The sequence below is a fragment of the Nansenia antarctica genome, assembly GCF_963989245.1.
Source record: "Nansenia antarctica genome assembly, chromosome: 15".
NCBI classification, from domain to species: domain Eukaryota; kingdom Metazoa; phylum Chordata; class Actinopteri; order Argentiniformes; family Microstomatidae; genus Nansenia; species Nansenia antarctica.
Window position 1 is genome coordinate 22,432,290 of NC_137685.1, and position 17,717 is coordinate 22,450,006.

General features: G+C 45.5%; 1 protein-coding gene across 1 annotated transcript; it reads left to right on the forward strand.

Moving 5' to 3' along the window:
• Positions 1-414: 414 nt before the first annotated feature.
• On the forward strand, positions 415-1,584 carry LOC308171248 (mitochondrial 10-formyltetrahydrofolate dehydrogenase-like; the record flags this gene model as incomplete). Its single annotated transcript, XM_080546090.1, has 3 exons — positions 415-534; positions 772-861; positions 1,342-1,584. 3 exons carry the CDS (start codon positions 415-417, stop codon positions 1,582-1,584), a joined length of 453 nt encoding a protein of 150 aa, XP_080402216.1.
• Between the last annotated feature and the right edge of the window lie 16,133 nt (positions 1,585-17,717).

The window sequence follows — 17,717 nt, forward strand, 5'->3', positions numbered from 1 at the left end:
ATTGCAGACAATGGCATTGTAAATTGGGGGGTAGGGCCATGTGTGACATTCCAAATATAAACACGTACTGTATTAAATACTGTATTAAATACATTTTAATAGAATCAGTGGCGGCCTACGGCCATGGGAGACATTCCTAACATTGACACTTATCAAATGTATCTCAATGGAGGGATAGGTTACTGTGTCAAAGTATCACAATCGGTAAATGGCTGTATTGGCTGTATGTGATATACTGAATGGTAAAGATGTGTTTACACAAAAGCACACCGACACTCGTGACATCTCAAACAGCCAGCATGTTTTGTCTCGAGAAAGATGCATGAAGCATGAACATGGAAATGCCAAATGTCACCGTCATAACACTTGAATAGGTTCACACATATCCATTCCATGCCGTTGGGGGGGCTGAGTATGCATGGTTGTTCACAGGTGGAGGCGGTGAGGTTGATCGCAGCGGGGAAAGCACCAAAGATCACCCAATCAGAGGAGGGAGCCACCTATGAGGGCATCCAGAAGAAAGACAACGCAAAGGTACTGAAGACCTAGTCCTGGACAGAACACTCTAGACTGCTCCTGCCATCTTGCTTTTCCCACAAGTACTACTACAATGCTATCTGGAATTCCATAGAAATTCGGTGATGTCAAATCTATTATGACCAGACGTACTTACATTTGTACTTACTCACTAGGGTTTCTGCTGTGTATATTGGTCCATTGTTAGAATGAGATACAATTGATCAGTATTTTTGCATTTTGTCTGTGATGTAGATTGACTGGAACCAGTCAGCCGAGGCCCTTCACAACTGGATCAGAGGTCATGACAAAGTCCCCGGTGCCTGGGCTGATGTTGATGGACAGGTAAGAATACGCCCACAGTGGGGCGCTTGGGTGGCGTAGCAGGTTAAAGTGCTGACCATGTAACCGCAGGGTCCCGGTTCGATTCCGGCCGGGGACATATCCTGCATGTCATCCCTTCTCTCTCTCACCCATCCTTCCTGTCATAATCTCTATCTGTCTCTGTCATTAAAAAGAAAACCATGAGTGGGACTGCCCCACTCAGAAAAAAAAGAATACGCCCACAGTCAGTCTTATAGTGGAACTCCTCTGAGACAGAGACTGAATCACAGTAGTGTAAAGTGGCCTCTCCCTCTCCCTCATCAGCTCACAGTCAGTCTTATAGTGGAAATCCTCTGAGACAGAGACTGAATCACAGTAGTGTAAAGTGGCCTCTCCCTCTCCCTCATCAGCACTGACTGGAAAACACAAGAGGTGAAAGGGAGTACTGAGATGCACCTCAGAAACTCATCCCACTGTCGTCATCCCAACCTTTCTCTGTAGAAGATGACGTTCTACGGCTCCACTCTGGTAAACGACGGCACCGCTGCTAACGGACAGCCCCTGGAGATCCCTGGTGCCAGCCGACCTGGTCTGGTCACCAAGGCAGGCCTGGTGCTGTTTGGCAGCGATGGCAAGATGGTAAGTTGCCAGATGTTACACAAACATCATTACGACGCACTGGATATTACCAGAGTTTCACTTTTGGTACCCCGGTGGCCTCCGTGGAGTCATGCCGCTTTCTAGGCATGACCATCTCCCGGGACCTAAAGTGGGAGCAGAACACCGAGGCCCTCACAAAGAAGGCCCAGAAGAGGATGTTCTTCCTCCGGCAGCTGAGGAAACTCAGGCTGCCGAGGTCCATGATGGTCCAGTTCTACACGGCCATCATAGAGTCCATCCTCACCCACTCCATCATCACCTGGTTCCCTGCTGCAACGACCAAGGACAAGGCCAAGTTGCAGAGGGTGCTACGTTCAGCAGAGAGGGTGATCGGCTGTCCCTTGCCCTCCCTCAACTCCCTGCATGACACCAGGGCTCTGAGGAGGGCAAGGAAGATCATGGCAGACCCCTTCCACCCCGGCCACGGCCTCCTCACCCTGCTTCCCTCTGGAAGAAGGTTGCGGCTGCCTAAGGCACTGAAGGCCCGCCACAGGCTCAGCTTCTACCCCTCAGCCGCCAGGCTGTTAAATGACTCTGGCTTCCCCCCCCCCCCCCCGCCCCCAAGTCTGCCCAGGACTGAACTGGACTCACTGTAAAAAATAAAATAAAAACTCTGCACTGCACTTTACTTTATACCGCACTATACAATGCACTGTTGTCTGTCCTGTGTTGTTGTTGTGTTGTCCTGTTTTTTGATATGTGAAAAAAGTATAAACGCACTTGCTGTGGTGACGAAGCAAATTCCTATATGTGTAATGCATAGTGGCAATAAACGTTATCTCAATCTCAATCTCAATCTCAATCTCAATCTCAATCTCTATGGCTTGTTTTTCGCACTTTCTTCCTCATTATTCAAGTTAAGATTCCTCTGAATAAACCATAGCCATTCGTTCCATTCGCTTTTGTGAGACTCTGAACTTGTAGTATACCTACATGCAACCATACTACCTGACCATGACGTATGCAAATAGGTCATGACTTTTATAGAGGCCATGTCTGCTAGGCTAACCTCTTGGTGTAGCGAGCCATGTATGCTAAGCTAAGGCGTGCTAGGCTAACCTCTTGGTGTAGCGGGCCATGTCCCAGGCTAGGCTAGACTAACCTCTTGGTCTAGTATGTATATGTATGAGTTAGCATAAAGGACATGTAGATAGAGAGAGGAGGATACTGCTGCTTTAGATCATTGGGACACACCTGGACTGGCTGGTTGATACACGGGATATATTGAGATAAATAACAAATAAATGGCCAAAAGGACATTCTGAAAGTATGTGAAATGTGTTAAAAAAACAATGAAAACTAACTTGCCTTCCTCATAGCTGGTATTGCACTTTTGGCTGAAATAACCTCAATTAAATCTCTGACACAGTTTTTCCCCATTCCTCCGTGCAGAATTATTCCAGATGTGTGGTGTTTGAGGGGTGTCTTGTCTTGCATGCACAGCCCGTTTCAAATCACCCCACAGCATCTCAATAGGATTCAGATCCGGGCTTTCACTTCAGCCGTTCCAGAACTCTCCATTTCTTCCTTTTGAGCCGTTCGTTGGTGGATTTACTGGCATGTTTTGGGTCATTGTCATGTTGCATGGTCCACATCTGCTTTAGCTTCAGTTTTGCATGGTCTCACGTTTTCCTCAAGCACCCTGTGATACAATATAGAATTCATGTTTCGATACTGGATTCTGATTGGCTAGCAACAGTGGTAAACACCCCCAACTCCCTTCAGTTCAGCTCCGACCGCATTTCCAGTATCAATGCGCCTCCCAATCAATCTGATTAAGAACACCTGTGCTGACTCCGCCCACTGTTAAGCCAATAGCGGTCGACAAATCTGGAGTGTCATTCCAAGGCACCAATCACGAACAAGTTGGCTCAAAGCCAAGTGAATGTGGCCAAGCCTACAATGCAATCGTTAATGTTGTTTTATGGGACTATATTCTGTGGTGGAAGGATATATGTATTCTGAAATGATAGAAGTTGTGGAACAGCAGTCAGTCTTCGTCAAACGAAGAAGTGAGAGAACGTGCTGGTATAGAGATGGTAAGTAAGCACGCAGGTCAGAAAGAGAAGATGGAAGTACATCGGCCACGTGTTGAGGAAAAGCCCGGATGACCATCAACGCACAGCCCTCAGATGGACCCCTGATGGACGAAGAACAAGGGGGACGCCCCAAAGAAACCTGGAGGAGAACCGTCGAGAGGCAGCGGGACATGCCGGGTCTGAGACCCCGGGAGGCGGCGGCCGCTGTGGCGAGGGACAGAGACCGGCGCCGTCAACTCGTTGGAGGCCCTACTCTTCACACCCGAAGAAAAAGGACCTAAGTCAAGTAAGTCAAGAAATGATTGATTGTAAATAAATGAATTTAATGTTACAACTTACAACTGTGTATTTTTTAATAATGTTACATCTGTGTATTTTTTATAATATGTGGTAGCTTTTGTAGAAAAGCAATTAACCATTCGAGGGCAGGGGGTTGTGGAGACATTTACCACTAGGGTACTCCACAACTAGGGCTGGGCAAACAATCAACATTTCTTTTTCGATAATCGCAAGAATTAACGATCAATTATCGATTAATTGATACGCTTTTTTGAGCTTTTTTTCCATTTTTCATTTCATTTATTATTATTTTTTTTTATATAAAATCCCTTCCCAGACTCATACACATCTACAACCCTCTTTCTGCAGGCCTCAGAGAGCTCGATGTATCTCTCCATGGTGACACCACTCACTTCAACAATCAAGAGCAAACCAAACTAAATGTCTGAGGTTTAAATAAGACAGGCTCCTCCAAAATCCTCTCTAACAATGTTCTAATCATTTACACACAGAGTAGCAATACACAAAGTAGCAATACATGTGGGGGGTGTCTTGTTTTTGCTCACAAGAAAATTGCATTTCCATTAATTCCATTTTACAAATAGATTAAATATTTAAGAAAATAATAATTTCTGTTTCATTTCATTAGTTATATTACCTCCATCCATCAATATTGTTCAAATGAAAATCAAATGTCCATATGTTTAAATATGTTGAAAAAGACAATGGTTTTCATGTAGTATCCTATCTTTTTCACATGACAGCTGCCACTAGAACTGGGATACTTGTCTTAATTAGTGTTCCTACTACTACTACTACTACTACTACTACTACGTAGGAACAGTATTGTTATTGGTGGTATACTCCTTATTATTCTTTTTCCCCGCTTTGGTCAAATAGCTCAAAAAGTCCCTCACCGAAAATGCTATAAATTTGCATGCCACAACTAGAGAGCATCAGTAACTATGGCAGAAAGAATGACCATGATTAAACCATAGGTGGCGCTATAATAACCAAAAGTAAATAATTAACTTCAGAATGCTGGCATTTCCACCCCGGATGTATGAAACTTGGTACGTATGTGTCTTTCCTCATGGGGAACATATTTGCCTCAAGAACCGATAAGGTCCGCCATGATGGATTTTTCTGAAGGTGCAAAATCTGGCCAAACTTATAAAAATTAACGTAAAAATCACCTGTAAGTCTGATTGGTCCAAAATTGCATATGGACATGCATGGTGCATGTCTCTTCTTATGGTTTTAAAGGATAAGAGATCCATTCCAAGTTGGCGGAGAAAAAATATGACGGTCACAGTACAATTATAATGTCATAAAATCAGGATTTATACTGTGTAGACCTGTTCACAACAATACTACCAGACTATAACTGTGGTCCTATTAACAACAATACTACCAGACTATAACGGTGGTCCTATTAACAACAATACTGCCAGACTATAACTGTGGTCCTATTAACAACAATACTGCCAGACTAAATTGTGTAAACACTTGGGCCCCCTGTGGGGAGCATGCAGCGTCTGGCCAGTAGAGGGAGCTACAGGACTGGTGGAGAGTAGATGAAGACATGATTGAAGACTGGTTGGTGTCAATCATGTCATTGTCATTTGTCATTTAACTTGTGTGTTTTTTTTCTCTTCCGACAATCGTTAGGAAGTGATGGTGAGACCAAGACATAGGCCTACACTATGGACCAGTGATTCAGTAGGAGACATAGGCCTACACTATGGACCAGTGAAGACATAGGCCTACACTATGGACCAGGACAGCTTGGCCCGTGCGTCCTCTCTCTCCCTGGGTCGGCGCACGGAGACGGAGGCCCCCCTGGTGGGGCTACCGCAGCAGCAGCAGAAGCCTCCGGGTCTGGGCGGGTCACTCTCCTCCAGCCACAGCCAGTACACCATCCTCCTGGAGGAACCCCCACCACCACCCCACTCCTCCTCCTTCTCTTCCACCCGGCCAGGCTGCTCCACACCGCCTCCTCCTCCTCCTCCTCCCCTCCACCCCCACCTCCCCCATCGCCCCAGGGAAAAGCACCACCACCACCACTGCCAGGGCAGGCAAGTTCACTCCAAAGTGCTCTTCAGGTAGCTGCTCCCCTCTCACAGGTAGTAGAGGAAGTCATCCAGGTTCATGTTGGGCTCTCTGTGGATGCTCTGTCCCACCAGGAAAGCAAGCTTGTAGGCATACTGGCAGGGTGCAGGCACTCGGATGATCCCCTGAAATAATTGGGGCAGACAATCAACGACAATTTATGCATCAAAAAACAACTTGCATGCCTGAAATGGGAAAACCATATGTAAATACAGTATGTTTGATTTCATAACCAATATGGCGGTGGGCGGCGTCTGGGGTAGCGGGGGGCCCGGGGCCGGGGACGAGCCCTACTTCTCCCCCTCCACCTCCTCCTCCGCCACCTCCCCTCAGGGTGCCCCCCAGGACAGCTTGGCCCGTTCGCCCTCTCTCTCCCTGGGTCGGCGCACGGAGACGGAGGCCCCCCTGGTGGGGCTACCGCAGCAGCAGCAGAAGCCTCCGGGTCTGTGGCTGCTCCACACCGCCTCCTCCTCCTCCTCCTCCTCCCCTCCACCCCCACCTCCCCACCCCACTCCTCCTCCTTCTCTTCCACCCGGCCAGGCTGCTCCACACCGCCTCCTCCTCCTCCTCCTCCACCCCCACCTCCCCCATCGCCCCAGGGAAAAGCACCACCAGGCCCTTCTCTGGGGTCACCGCCTGCATGGACTTCTGTGCCCACGCTCACAAGGACCAGAACAACCCCTGGCTCTCCTCCAGCCACAGCCAGTACACCATCCTCCTGGAGGAACCCCCACCACCACCCCACTCCTCCTCCTTCTCTTCCACCCGGCCAGGCTGCTCCACACCGCCTCCTCCTCCTCCTCCTCCCCTCCACCCCCACCTCCCCCATCGCCCCAGGGAAAAGCACCTTTGAAAAGAGATATGCAAGACACGTAATGAAGTGCTTTTGGGCAAACAATGATGCAACAATCAACAATACATTTTGTTGTCCTGGTGACGCCATGACGTATAATAACATAACGTCATCATACATTGATATATAGCCCATAACAATCATCAACAACATTCAGACACGCTGTATCTATCAGAGAGTACACGTATTGCGACAGACTGCGCTTACTTATCTATAGCCATGGCGATGTTACCGGACCGTTAACATGTCAGCCACTTCAACCAAATTCGTGCGCTTCCGCGTGCCCTTGCAGTCGTCTGCAAGCTTGGATCCAAGCTCGGTTCCAAGGTTGGTTCCCAGCTCGGAGCTTCAAGGTTTCGATGCGATCATTGGATTGCAGCTCATGGTGTGTATCCTCTCCTTGCTCTGGCTCCTGAGCTGGATGATTAACCGGAGGAAAGGTGGCACCGGCGCGCTCCCGGCAAGCGAGGTAAACTGCGCGTCAATATTAATATTAATGAGCGTAAAGCACCGTTGGGCTAGTGCTGTGTGTTATGATTAGGGTTGTGTGTCAGGGCTGTGTGTTTTAATGCTGTGTGTCAGGGCTGTGTCTTAAGGCTGTGTGCTAGGGCTTGCGTGTATTTAAAAGGCTAATACTTACATTACATTCCCATTTTGTATTTGAACAGGAGGAAATCTCGACACCAACAATTGACCAAAAAATGTAAGTGTCATTAATTATGATTTGTCATAATTCTTTGTTAAACTAAAGTGGTTTGATGATAACATGAACAGCCTAAATGCCTGCTGTGTTAGCCAGAATGAGAGCCCTGTTTGTTGTCCTCCTGCAGAAAGCTGTTGTTCACAGACCAAATAAAAAAAAAGCGATTGGAGAAGATGCTGGACATCCTGGAGTTTAAGCTGGATACTCACCTGGGCTCTGACTCCTCCTCTGACTCCGCCTCCTGCTCCAATTGGCCCTCCTCCTCGGCTCAGTCGTCCAGCTGCTGCTCTCAGAGGCCCTGTAGAACGTGTCGCCATAGGAACAGAAGAGGGGGGGGGGGACAGGTGTCCAGGCGTGCCAGACTTCTTCCAGTCAAAAAGTTCAGCCTGCCAGCAAGACTCCAGTGCCTGTCACAGTTCCTCTACGAACACGACCCGTGACCCCCTGCTGTCTCTGGATTTTCAAGACTCTGACCCGGACCTCCATCACAACCAGCACAAACAAGACCTGACCACTAACCCCCACGCCACTCTCAACCAGAGCCCCGAGCAGAGTACTACCCACGCCACTCTCAACCAGAGCCCTACCCCCAGACCGGGCCGGCTGGTCGTGCAGTGGAGGCGTGGACCCCCGGAGGCCCAGTGCCACCCCAGACGCCCCCTGGAGTCCGGCACGAGTGCCTCCTGCCCACGGGCCAACTCTCCGTGCCAGCCTGTCACCACGGCAACGGAGGGCAAGCCCATCATGATGTTCCTGCGGGCCGCCTCCGTCCCCTTCATCTCTCAGGAGACCAGAGAGAAGTTGGAGTCGCACGTCCGAGGCAAACTCAGCCATCGTCTCTGGGGCTTCCCCCAGCGGGTCACCAGGTACGTGGGAGACCTGACGCCTCTTCTGGTGCCCTCGCTGGCCACGGGAGACAGCAGGGTCATGGGCCATGTGACCGGCTCTGTGTTCTCTCTGTGGGACAGCCGGCTGAGGGACAAGAGCAGACCACAGGTTAACCCCAACCTGAACACAAAGCCTAACCTGAGAACGGTCATCCTGCCCCAGCCGGCTAGTACTGGTGACACCAACCCTTCCCAGAGGGCTTTGCAGGAGAAGCAAGAGCCCAGGCTGGACATGAGCCTGAGGAGGAAGTCTCTGGAGGTCAAACTGTCTCACAATCAGGGAGATTCCCTCCATGAACCAGCCAACCAGGGAGGTACCCTCCACCAACCATGTCATCAAGGAGGTTCCCTCCACCAACCAGCCAATCAGGGAGGTTCCCTCCACCAACCATGTCATCAGGGAGGTTCCCTCCACCAACCAGCCAATCAGGGAGGTCCCGTCCACCAACCAGATCATCAGGGAGGTTCCCTCCACCAAACATGTCATCAAGGAGGTTCCCTCCACCAACCAGCCAATCAGGGAGGTTCCCTCCACCAACCATGTCATCAGGGAGGTACCCTCCACCAACCAGCCAATCAAGGAGGTCCCGTCCACCAACCAGATCATCAGGGAGGTTCCCTCCACCAACCTTGTCATCAGGGAGGTTCCCTCCACCAACCAGGTCATCAGGGAGGTTCCCTCCACCAACCAGCCAATCAGGGAGGTTCCCTCCACCAACCAGGTCATCAGGGAGGTTCCCTCCACCAACCAGGTCATCAGGGAGGTTCCCTTCAGCCAGCCTATCATCAAGCAGCAGCTCTCCTCAGGAGGAAGGTATCGTTGTTTATGACCCAGGAAGCTTTGAGGCGTGTGGAGGAGAACCTGGTCATGAAACGCCGGAATAATATTCCGGAAAAAAAAGCTCAGTGGCTGTCAGTGGCTGTCTCAGTGGCTGAGTCAGTGGCTGTCTCAGTGGCTGTCTCAGTGGCTGTGTCAGTGGCTGTCTCAGTGGCTGTCTCATTGGCTGTCTCAGTGGCTGTCTCAGTGGCTGTCTCAGTGGCTGTGTCAGCGGCTGTGTCAGTGGCTGTGTCAGTTGCCGTGTCAGTGGCTGTCTCAGTGGCTGTCTCAGTGGCTGTCTCTGTCACGTCCTAACTCTGTCACATCCTAACTCTGTCACGTCCTCTCATTTGAGTGAGGATGCTGCAGTCATGGCTGATGCAACAAGAAACAGCAGAAAAGCTGGTTCAACCCCATGGCTCCCGGACATATTAAGCATTATATTTTGGATATTTTGGATACAGTGGAAGATGTATACATTAAACTGTCTATCTTTCTCTACATATTTCTCAATTTTGTGTTCCTGAGCTGATTGTTGACTTCATGTAGCCTATGGGACCAGCCTCATTTATAAAGCTTTGCGTATAACTGGCGTAAACGGCTTGCGTACCTACGCAAAGCAAGAACATTTACCCACACCAACATTCGGATTATCAGGCATAATAAACCTGCGTCAATAAAGAGCATTGTTACACATAACAAACACTCTTTACAGACGGCAGACCATCCCTTTCGAAGGCCTTGGCTTCCAATCGAGTCACACTCGAAAATGAGCCATAGGGGTAGAAAAAGGAATCGGGATTGGCCCTTAATGTATTCCTCTCTACCGGTGCCATACTCTCACACATCCACCAGGGGGACCAAACACTTTTGAGATTGCCAGTCTCAAACCCTTCCAACCTCAAAGCCAGTGCTAATGCTTTTAGTACTTCTTCCTGCCAATTACAATAAATAAACATCAACAAATCTTTGGAAAAAATAAAAATAAAAATAAATAAAAGAAAGGTTCCAATATTCTAAGTTCATGATTATTATATTTGGTTATCATTTCCACCTTAAGAGCTAAGCTGTGCGTAATATCACCTGCCACCTTAAGTGCGCAGTGCATTCAGGACCGCATTGATTCAGATCGGAGAAGAAGTTGAAAGTACCACAAGTTTCTCATGTTACAACTCCAGTCAGTTAGCCAGCGGTGTGACATCAACAGTAAGGCAACAGTAACACTACTGTTATTTTATGAAACTCCGTTGTCAGATGTTGTTGTAATTGTTATTTCATTTTTATGAATCTGTAATTATGAGTCAACGACGGGTTTTGCAAGAACCACACATACACCCATTGTAGTGTTTGCAATCATCCTACCCATGCCTGAACTGTACCCTGCCTGAACCCACTAAAGAAACCTGAACACAAAGTCAATCTCCTGTCATGTGTGTCCTGATCGACGCCCCGGGGGCGAATGGAGCATACTCTCATTGAACTATTCACCTTATACAGTCCTTTCCCATAACCTCACTAACAGCCTATTTATTTTCAAAGTTTTATTCTATTTTATTTTATCTGATAAAAGGCATATGAACGGAAATTAGGCTAGCCTATGTGTCACGCCAGAAGCCTACATGTAACCTCTTGCACTTTTCAATAAAATGTTATAAATCTAGACATTGTGGTATTTCTTTATATACGTATCCCAGCCTGCCTATCAATTGTTTCTCAATAAACAGTTATGTTCTCCTCATTGTCATACTCCTGAGTCCGATTAAGTATGATTTGCCAGGCAGCTAAACTAAATGCCTTCCCAACCAGCGAGACCTGGTTATAGAAATGACGTTGTTTTATTGATAAAAAAGGGTAAAACTGGAAAGAGAAAATAGAAAACTCACATTAATCCCAAACAATTTAACAGACTTCAGTTAACGTAATGTGGAGTCCGTTCATTGATCGATGCAGTCTGTTCAGTTCCCAGTGTGGCGCGCGTTCAGCGCTGGACATATGGCATAGCGCGCATGCGAATCATGAAAGCCTATATTATTATATTTATTATATAGCTCGCATCTAATCGTATCGGATGAGAAATAGACATTAAACGGCATATATAGGCTACACAACAGTAATCACCGCGACAAACAGCTATATTATATTTTAATATGATGACCGGAATATCTCACGTTTGTCCGGTAAATTGAAATCTTCCCGGACACGTTGACCGACACCAATTTTTTCTAACGGAAACCCTGACACACACACACACAATAACTTAACAATAACACAATAACAAACAAAACCACACTAACAAAAAACAAACAAACAAGCTTCTAACAAAGCTAGATAGCTAACAAGCCAACACCTGTGTGGCTAGCCTAGTAAACACTGACACAGCTTAGCATGTAACTCAGTACACTAGTTAACAAACTAACACGTTTGGCTATGGAATGTGATTACATAGTTAACAAACTAACATGTTTGGCTATGGAATGTAACCTACTACATAGTTAACAAACTAACACATTTGGCTATGCCATGTAACTCACTGTCGGTGTGTCGGCAATAAACATACAAACTTGTACATACACACAGCTTAGTAAACAATGCAGGGGGGTATTCCACGTACGGTGATTAGTATATCAGCGATTAAAATAAAAACCGCGTTCAGGCAACTCGTGAATGGGATTCAAGCCTCAGGTGATTCCTCGAACGAGGATCAGGCTTATGTCATCAGTGTTCACAGAAGACGAAAAATAAGATGTAAAATAGTGCAATACTGCCGCAATTAACAAGGCGAGGGAAATGGTTTGGCAAGAAATTGCTGACCGATTAAATGCGTAGGTCATACTAGCCCCAGTTATTGTTAAATGTTCATATTTTAATGAATGAATATTTACTACTGTGGTTATATCAGTAGCAGGCTACATATAGTCATATTGTCACGATGACATAGTGGTTTTGACCGCTGCCATAGTATTAAATCATCATTTTAAGATGATGGTTCAAATCCCTCTTCAGACACACTTTTTACTGCATTTCGTTGTCTGAATCTAATCTAAAATCTCATCTAAAAAAGTATGTAGGCTATAAAATGATGGTGTAGAGTAGACTCAGAGGATGTGTCAGAGTTGACTGAAGATGGTGCCGTTGCTGATGACAGCGAGGACACACAAGTAAAACAGCTCCAGATTAACCAGTTTCTGATCAGCCAGATGGAGAATCCACAGACCATGCCAAAGTACCAGAGGAACTAGCAGAAGCCTCAGATCTGTATGACAGTGTTATGGCTGCCACCATAACCGGGACAAAGCAAGTGAATTACTCCAGATCATAGCTCAGCGCTTGGAGGCAGAGAAGACAACCTTGGTAGATGACCGGACAGCAGCACTCTGGCCACAGTACATGGAGATGATTGACCTAGTCCGTGCATTCATCAGATTGGAGAAAACTGGAAATTGGGATCAGCACCTTGATAATTAATAATTAATACTAGGCTGGACTATCCCCCGACCTTGTAATAGAACAAGCCCTCATGCGAAGTATGAAACACAACGTTTGGTTCTAGTGGATGTGGGTTCTTTCCAACCCTGCAACATCTGAAATCAACAATGCAATAAAAGAAGTGACAGGGGTAAACTATGAAACTAGTGAACAGCACAAGGACCGTTCTGCATCAACACAGGAAAGAGACAACGCAGACACTAAATAAACAGACATAGGCAGACATCAAAATACTTGATGATACTTGATTGTTGGAGTCACAAAATCTGTTGCCGGGTATGAACACCTTCAACACCTAATCACTGGTGTGACAGCCCATAATACGGTGAATGTGGACCATTCAAAAGAGGTTGGTAGAAGGGTCTTAAATCTCACAACATAGCTATCTATCTCACGGCATTTGATAACAATGTCGAAGCGAGAGGCGTTTATAGCTTCGGTCTGCAAAGAGAATGTGGAGGACTTTCTACATTTCGAAAAACTCCACGTAAGTTCTAACTTTGGAAAGATTACACCACGATTATGAACAGCCTTCATTTAAAGGACATGGTAGGGAAAAAGGTGACAGAATATACCTTCAAGAGGAAAGCACATGCAGTCACCATGGATTACAAATCCACAGTCAAACTGAACAAATTATCTGAAGACTTCCAAGTATGAACTCTGTGGGTATCCACCTGCGCTCTGCTCAAAAACAGTGTTTCTCCCAGTGAACAAACCCCAAATTGCAAAAGCAATATGGAACGCAGTCCCTCATGATGGTGCCAGAAAGAGACATCCCGTACTTTACTTTACTTTTATTTATTTGTATAGCACTTATTAAGACAGCAGTCACAAAGTGCTTCACAGTACATTTGGTAGAATATTGCATAACACAGCAAATAAACAGCCAGCGTAATTCATAAAAAAGTAAACAAGCATTTCACACAAGCAATAAAACAAATGATAAAATGAACGAATGATAAAATCAATACAAATATCAGAAGTAAAAAGAGAAAACAACGTATAAAAATGCCATCCTATATAAGTGGGTTTTTAAACGTTTTTTGAAAAGTGGTACAGACCCAGCTAACCTGACAGTGAGGGGGAGGCGATTCCATAATGTTGGAGCTCCAACAGTAAAAGCACGGCCACCCTTTGTTTTGAGCCAGGTGTGTTTTAAGGAGGGATTTAAAAATCTCCAGGGTCTGAGCGGCCCGTACGTGGAGGGGGAGGCTGTTCCAAAGTTTAGGTGCAGCAGCCGCAAAGCCTCATGGTCATGGGTAAAGGTGAGCCCATGTGGCTGTGGCGTCGTGTTGAAGACAGGCTGAAAGCGATGCAAATGACTCCACCCTGCCCCCACTGTGATAGATGACACCAGTCCAGTATGGACCTCCAAAGTGAGTTTCTTTAATCTCTCTGCTATATTTACAAGAATAGTTCTCACTATAGTCTACGTCAGTCATGTCAAATTCAAATACACAGGGGGCCAAAATAAATAATTGTTACAAGTGGAGGGCCGGGCTGGTTCAATGTTTATTAAAACTCGCAATTATTGCACATATTGAACCAATACCAATAACACAGCCTATATTGCACTTAACATTAATCATTAAATTTAATTAAGTAAAACATAAATAAAATCAGTTGCAATATTTTCTCAAGGCTCTTTCAGTAATAAATTGAAAACGTTTTTTTTCTCTTCTTTTTATTAACAGGTAAACAGCAAAATGTAATTTTCATTCAAAGCTCAATGGCAAGATAAATGCAAAAATGAAACAGCATGCATTAAAAAACAAATCAGTTTGCTGCTCTGACTGTCTTTTATAATAAAATTAGAAAAGTTAGTGCAAACGTGCAAAAGTGCAAAACAGTTGCATTAATTTCTTAGGCAACATTTCCCTGGGTCCATTCAACTGGAGAAAAAAAAATGTATTCCCTTCAAAGAAATATCAAGTCCAAGTCCTTTCTGCTCACTTGTCTGAGGCTGAGCCCGATACTTGGTGTCTCATCTTGAGTACAAGTTCATTAATGTTTGGGGTCAGGCTCTGAGCTGAGGAAATCCTCAGGATTGAGTTCAGGTGTTCATCAGTAAGATGCACATGCCCAAGATGCTATGTGATATTTTGTTTAGTTTCATCAACGAAAACAGTAGTTCACACACGTATGTGCTGCCAAACATAGACAGCGTGCGAGCAACTTGGGTGCTTTGTGTCGGGGATGAAACGAGCAAACTCAGCAGCGCCACGGACGCCATTTTGCCTTCAGTGTGTCATTACAGCTCCATTTGGAGATTTGCTGATGCACTTTCCACGTCAACTGCAAATGGATTGCTGAGCAGTTGAAGCCTGCTTTTTTGGGCTTCAAAGTCGGAAAATCTCCGCCTGAATTCGGCGGTTTGTCAGCAAACTGTGTACTCGGGAACACTCAGGAATTGACCGATGTTTAGGCCTCCACTGTGACTGTGCTGCTACTGCTCATGACTAGTACTGACGTGAAGAGAAGACGCGGGGTCGCGCTCGCTCGCGGGCACTCGGTACGCGCCAATGCACTCGCAGTGCATCTTGGGACTTGTAGTATTATGGTGCTGCGGGCACAGAATACTGCGGGCCGGTTTTAATAGTAATTAAATATCATCCCGCGGGCGAGAGAGAACTCATTCACGGGCCTGATCTGGTCCGCGGGCCTTGACTTTGACACATGTGGTCTACGTGACTAACTACGTCATTCTGGGTCAGGGTTTCTCTCAAACTCCTCAGTCTTTCAAACTGGTGCTTGATATTGTAAATGTGCCTGGAGAAGTTTGAGAGGTGTTCCTGTGTGAGCTCCACCAACTTCTCAATGGAGGTATTCATCAGAGCAACGCATCCGGGTACTTTCCCCTCCCGTAATGTCCACGCCCCTTTTTGGGTGATAGAAGAGTAGAAGTTTGACTGGCGGTCAATGGGAATTTCTGGTCTTTGCTACTTTAATCCGATAAAATAAGAAAACCGTAGGGTTTTGATTCATCAGAGCAGTCATACGTCATCTCCCTGTCATCAGGCATTAGTTCTTCAGTTGATTTGCCGTGTAAATCCCCAGATGAGTGTTACATTAGTTTTCTTAAGATAGGATAATAAATAAATCTGTTCAATGGGCATTTGCCAAAGTAGCCTACTGTTAATCAGTATTTATCCTGTATGGTGTATATGAAGATGTTATGACGTTTTATCATGAAAATAATGAACAGCAAGCTCGATCCAAAACTAGGGCCGGTGGAGGAGGGCAATTGTCACATTGGACAGACTACCAAAACAGAAGCAAACGACAGCAAAAGTGATGGATGTCAGAAATACATTACCTGGAGATTCAATAAGGTACTTTTATATGACAGGATATTGGTTAGGGTTATATGACACCTGTAGCGAGATAGATAGATAGAGCCAAAAGTAAAAAGTCGCTAATAAAAAAAGTCGCTAGTAATTGTATGACGCGCCAAACAATCCGCTGAGATGAAAAGTACTTTTAAGAGCATTTATTGAATAGAACAATCAAACTTGGCGACGTACAAAAATAATCCATAAGCGATCAAAACCAGAAAAATAACAAACTATGCGTATAGAATATGCGTATAATGCGGTCAACAAAAATACTTCGTTCCCCTCTCTCTCCACTACCGCCATGCAAGGTGCGCAGGTGATTAAATTACCTTGCAATATCACCCCCCATAACCATACGACTTCTCAATACGGTGATCTAGGCAATAAACAAACAATCAAAGTAAACTCACAATAAACCCATTAGCCTGTTATACTAAATACCCCCTAAATCATATTCATACCTCCTACAACACCTCAGGCCTTTGGGTCGGGTGGTTCATCCACATGGATGGAGGCAGACTGAAAGGACACACATTCATTGCCTATTTCATAAATGTTCTCCATATAACGACGTCGATCATTGATCGGCAACGACACTATATAATTGTTTGCCTGACTGGCCATCGGATTTAGGCAGTCTGGGGATTTACACGGCAAATCAAATGACAGGGGTTAAAGCAAAAAAAAATCTCCTGACGGAAAAAGAAATTCAGGCCAAATCGGGGCCGGTGGCTTTCCGTGCGCAAAGCGTGCGTGCGTGCGATTTTCCGTTCTATGTTCTAATGCTTTGACTTTTCTTTCGCAAAATGTGAACACATTTCCGCGTTGTATAAAATCAATGACACATTGCTAGTCAACTAACACAGCTTGTTTTGTGAGCCTGCTAACAATGTAAAGTAGTGTTCTAGTTAACTAGGTAGCAGTCCAATCCATTTCGCTGCAGTAATTTGGCTTGACTAGCGAGTTTGTGTTGAGATTCTCAACAACGTTGAAACGTAGTTTCACCCTTTTCCATAGTTTTGAATAATAAATGTGTGGACTGACGATGTAGCGCAGCCTAACTTATTCTAATAATTATTTAACATAGTTTTATTGTGATAATTATTCCCCCCTCCTCCCAGACTTACAAGGTCACATTATTATTGGATTGGTTGTTTGCGTGCCGGGTGAAGTTAGCTAAACATTTAACCTGCTAGCTAGCAAGAGACACATAATGTCACTCTCCAAAGGTCTAAAGAGGAAAGTTGACGGTGAAAACAGGGCATTTAAAGAGGAATGGACAGCGAACTATGCATTCATCCTACCTGGTTTCATCAATGCAAAGCCGTTGTGAGACTCACATTTTACGTGCTCACAATGAATGTTCCCTTCCACCTATACATGCGAGTCGTCCTTTCGTCAATGAATGCGATAAAGACGGACTAGAGGAATCGATTGATGCATAAAAACCTTGAGAACTGCCGGATTAAAGTGACGTCCATAATAATAATAAATAATAATAATACATTAGACTTATAGCGCTTTTCTAGACACTCAAAGACGTCCATATCACCAGATAGCCAACAAATAGTGACCGATGGGAGATGCCAGTTTTCTCATTAAGTGAGATTTAATAGCCTAATATTATTTTTTCTATTTTTAATGAATGGCTCATTGTAATTATTATCCCTAGTAATGTAGCGTGTTTGCTCTGTCGTTTCAGG